The sequence below is a fragment of the Oncorhynchus keta genome, chromosome 29, assembly GCF_023373465.1.
Source record: "Oncorhynchus keta strain PuntledgeMale-10-30-2019 chromosome 29, Oket_V2, whole genome shotgun sequence".
Taxonomy (NCBI): Eukaryota; Metazoa; Chordata; class Actinopteri; order Salmoniformes; family Salmonidae; genus Oncorhynchus; species Oncorhynchus keta.
Genome location: NC_068449.1, coordinates 21,189,631 through 21,193,237, shown reverse-complemented (window position 1 = coordinate 21,193,237; position 3,607 = coordinate 21,189,631). Strand labels below are relative to the sequence as shown.

Sequence of the window (3,607 nt, the reverse complement as noted above, 5' to 3'; positions counted from 1 at the left end):
GTTTGAATCATCATGAAGATAAGTTGTTTCGGCCTTATCATTTATGGTGCTTTGTTTATGACTCTCTTTGTATATGAAAACAAATAGCTGTAAAATACCTCTTTGCATAACAGGGACATGGTGATACAGTATTTGTGAGGATTGGGGGAACACATTTAGGGGATGCCAGTTTTAAAAGTTGTCTTGTTTGTTGTTCTACTTGATCAGCTAAAACAAACTGACATTGCAACACCAAGACAAAGGTTACAATCGCTTCTTCCCAGCAGTGGAGGAAGTGTTCAGAAGGTGAGATATTAGGCAACCATCCCACTTGACACAGATACGTTGAAGGTTGCTTTAACCCATGGTGTTTCCTATTGTGACGTGAAGCTGAGGCTGAAGTCCAGTCATGACTGGCCTGTAGAGGCTGTTTGGAAGGGACTGCACCTCAGTGGACTGGTTGGCAGTCTGGGTGGCCTTGTTTGTTCTCTCTCCCCCCCCCCCCATATAGTGCTATCAAAGTACAATGTGTGTATAACGGTTTATGGTCACAGAGCGCAGCACACAAACACACACAGTGGAACAGTAGCAGTGAAGGTAAGTGTTCATTCTTTACAACATTTGAGTAAGGTTCTTAAAGTACATGTTCTATACATAGTATTCAAAAATGACAGATTTTTGTCCAAGTATGAATTTGTCAAATACATGTATCTCTTGAATGGGCGTAACACAATTGTTAGAGAAGTTGCATTACCACTCTGTATGTATGGTCAATTGAATCCACATGTCTGTTTACCCTGAAGGAAGTTCCCGTTAGAAGATGCAGAGTTTTGGGACATGGACAGTAGCAGCAGCACTGGTGATCAGTCTGATGGGAGTACACACTAAACACCTGGTAGCTGAGAACACCCATCTCCTGACCTCTGAAGAGCACGAGATGGTCCTCAACCAGGGAATGAAAGGTAGGGATTACCAACATAATGTAGAAATGGATTCTACAGTAGGACCTATGGCTGTTTCTGTAGTTGTCATGTGTCGTTTCAGTGGGATTTAATTTCGGCTATCTTTGCTGATAGACAAACCCGTTTGTTTTGAGTCTCTGTAATTCTGGAGGTAGTTCAAATGCAAAAGCCTAGACCAAATTACTTACTGACCCTTCTATACTTCATACTTGACAACTGTGTTCCTTATAAACTTCTTTCACATTTCTTACCTGCTGCTGAGAACAGTAGTGTATTGTAGTGACACACTTTTGTCAGACTAAACAGCAGAGATGCTACGTTAGAGCATCAAGGTTTGACTATGCTTGTCATGGACACGGTGAAATCCCATTGGATTATGAAACTGCCAACAGTCATGAAGATTAGCCCATTGATGATAAGACAGGGAGTGGCAGGTTAATCATCGTGGTCCGTCATCATACAATACCTTGAATAGGTGTACACAATGATTAGAAAAATAAATCCAGATTATCTGCTTTGATTTAATCAACTTGATCTCACGTTACTCGTCAACTCTTTGTGCAATTTGCGTATTGTGGGTGTTAATTCAGTTTGTTGCTCTTTCACCCTTCAGAGTACCCCAGGGACTGCTATGAGATGTTGATGGGTTCAGGGGGTCAGGCCAGAGATGGAGTGTACTTGATTCAGCCAGCTGACTACCCCATCCTGGCCTACTGTGCCATGCAAGATGGTGGTTGGACCGTAGTACAGCACATCACGGTTAACAGCAGCGTGGACTTCGACCGCACCTGGGTCGAATACAAGCAGGGTTTTGGGTTGCTGAATGGTGACCACTGGCTGGGGAACGAACACCTCCACCATCTCACCCGAGGGCCAGGACGCTACAAGCTGGGGGTCAAGCTGGTGGACAAAGATGCCGTCGCCAAGATTGGCGAGTATGACCCTTTCATGGTGGAGGACGAGCGGTCTGGGTTCAGGCTGCGTCTTGGTCTGTTCCAGGGCTCTGCCTTAGACGCTCTCACCCAGGACACAGAGAACTACCTGCATGACAACCAGAGGTTTACCACCAAGGACCGAGACAATGACAACTACTTCCAAAACTGTGCTAAGCTGGAGTTCCAGGGTGTGGCGGGAGGGGGCTGGTGGTACGACGCCTGTGCTGGGGCCAACCTCAACCGCAGGAACGTGATCTACTGGCAGAAGGACTGCAACAAAGAGCACCTGTGTAAATACGCCTGGATGATGGTAAAGCCCTCAGACACAGTAAAGGTGGTCCACACTGGGGACTGTAAGAAGGATGAACTGTGAGTCTGTTGTCTGGAGATTAGGTTGATCCATGCCATCTGTGGTTATTCTAACGCAGTGCTTCTCAAAACATTGTTTACGTAATAGAGACAATAGTTCAACACATTTAATTCAGAAATACATAGAGACATATGATCACTAAATGCTGTAAAGGAAACAGTTCAGTATCAACTGATTTGTCACGCATTTTTTTTAAGTAATAAAAAAAAGCTATAGTTATTTTGGGGTCTTCATACACTTAAATCTCCCCCTCTACCTTTCCCCCAGAACTGTATGTCTAAATGATCACAGACCACATTTTGTGGTCAATATATCATAGCTTATTACACATGTAAAACCACTTTTGCTGTATTTATTTACTCACCTAATATCACTGAATGAATGTGTTGGTTGTTGGCACAAAAAACAAGATATACTGGATCAAAATAAGATTCAATCCAGTAAGTTTACACTAGATTTTTTGATGACACATTTGATTAAATAACTCGATTTTAACGTTTTTTGATTGTTCTGGTCAATTGAAATTCTGTAAATGTAATGTCTAGCAATGGGGACATGAGAATTATACAGCACAGAATGACCAAAACAAAAGCCTGTCTCCTGAGTACAGACAGATGTTAAACACATTCTAATGAATACATGACACAGAACAGTGCATGAATCAAAGCCTACGGTCTCCCACTCAGTATGGATGTAAATGTTGAGAGCTGTCACTGTACTGAGTGACTTATAGTGACCCTGGACAGATTAAATCACTCCCTGATATGATCCCATGCTTAGGCCTGAACTGAACCCACTATGATTGATTAAAGGCTAATCCTTATCTGACAAGTCATTTGTCAGGTGTATACTTTATGCGGAAGTGTCCCATAAACTATTGCATGAAATTACGTGTTTTACACAGTTTATGTGCAGATTAAAGCTGCTGAGTTGAGAGTAAGACTAATGGTTAAATAGAATTTGATATCGCAAACTCAGCATTTACTTTAATCAAATCTCTTCCCCTCTGTTTCTGTGGTGTCTGGATTCATTTGGATTGAGGGATGAATACATTTGTACTGTATATGTGTTTGTGCTTGTGTATTGGTGGAAAGATTGGCTGTTGAATGTTTGATTATTAGTATCTGACAAAAGTCAATGGTACATGTGAACAAGGCTTTGATGATCAGAGTGTACAATCATTTGTTATCCAGCTCACTCTGAAATCAAGTCAAGAACTGTGATAGCCCTTAAAATAAACACAATGTAGTCTAACATAATGCCTAGAAAACATTCAGAACATGTTTTTCGATTAAATATCTCTAACTTTTTTGTGCATGTTGGGTTATTATGTTGGCAAGATTATCAAACACTTCTGAATT

General features: G+C 41.6%; 1 protein-coding gene across 1 annotated transcript; it reads left to right on the top strand.

Moving 5' to 3' along the window:
* Positions 1 to 436: 436 nt before the first annotated feature.
* On the top strand, positions 437 to 3,555 carry zgc:194887 (uncharacterized protein LOC571819 homolog). The gene is made up of 3 exons (XM_035742799.2): positions 437 to 576; positions 783 to 941; positions 1,555 to 3,555. Exons 2-3 carry the CDS (start codon positions 800 to 802, stop codon positions 2,247 to 2,249), a joined length of 837 nt encoding a protein of 278 aa, XP_035598692.1. The 5' UTR covers positions 437 to 576; positions 783 to 799; the 3' UTR covers positions 2,250 to 3,555.
* Positions 3,556 to 3,607: the final 52 nt, after the last annotated feature.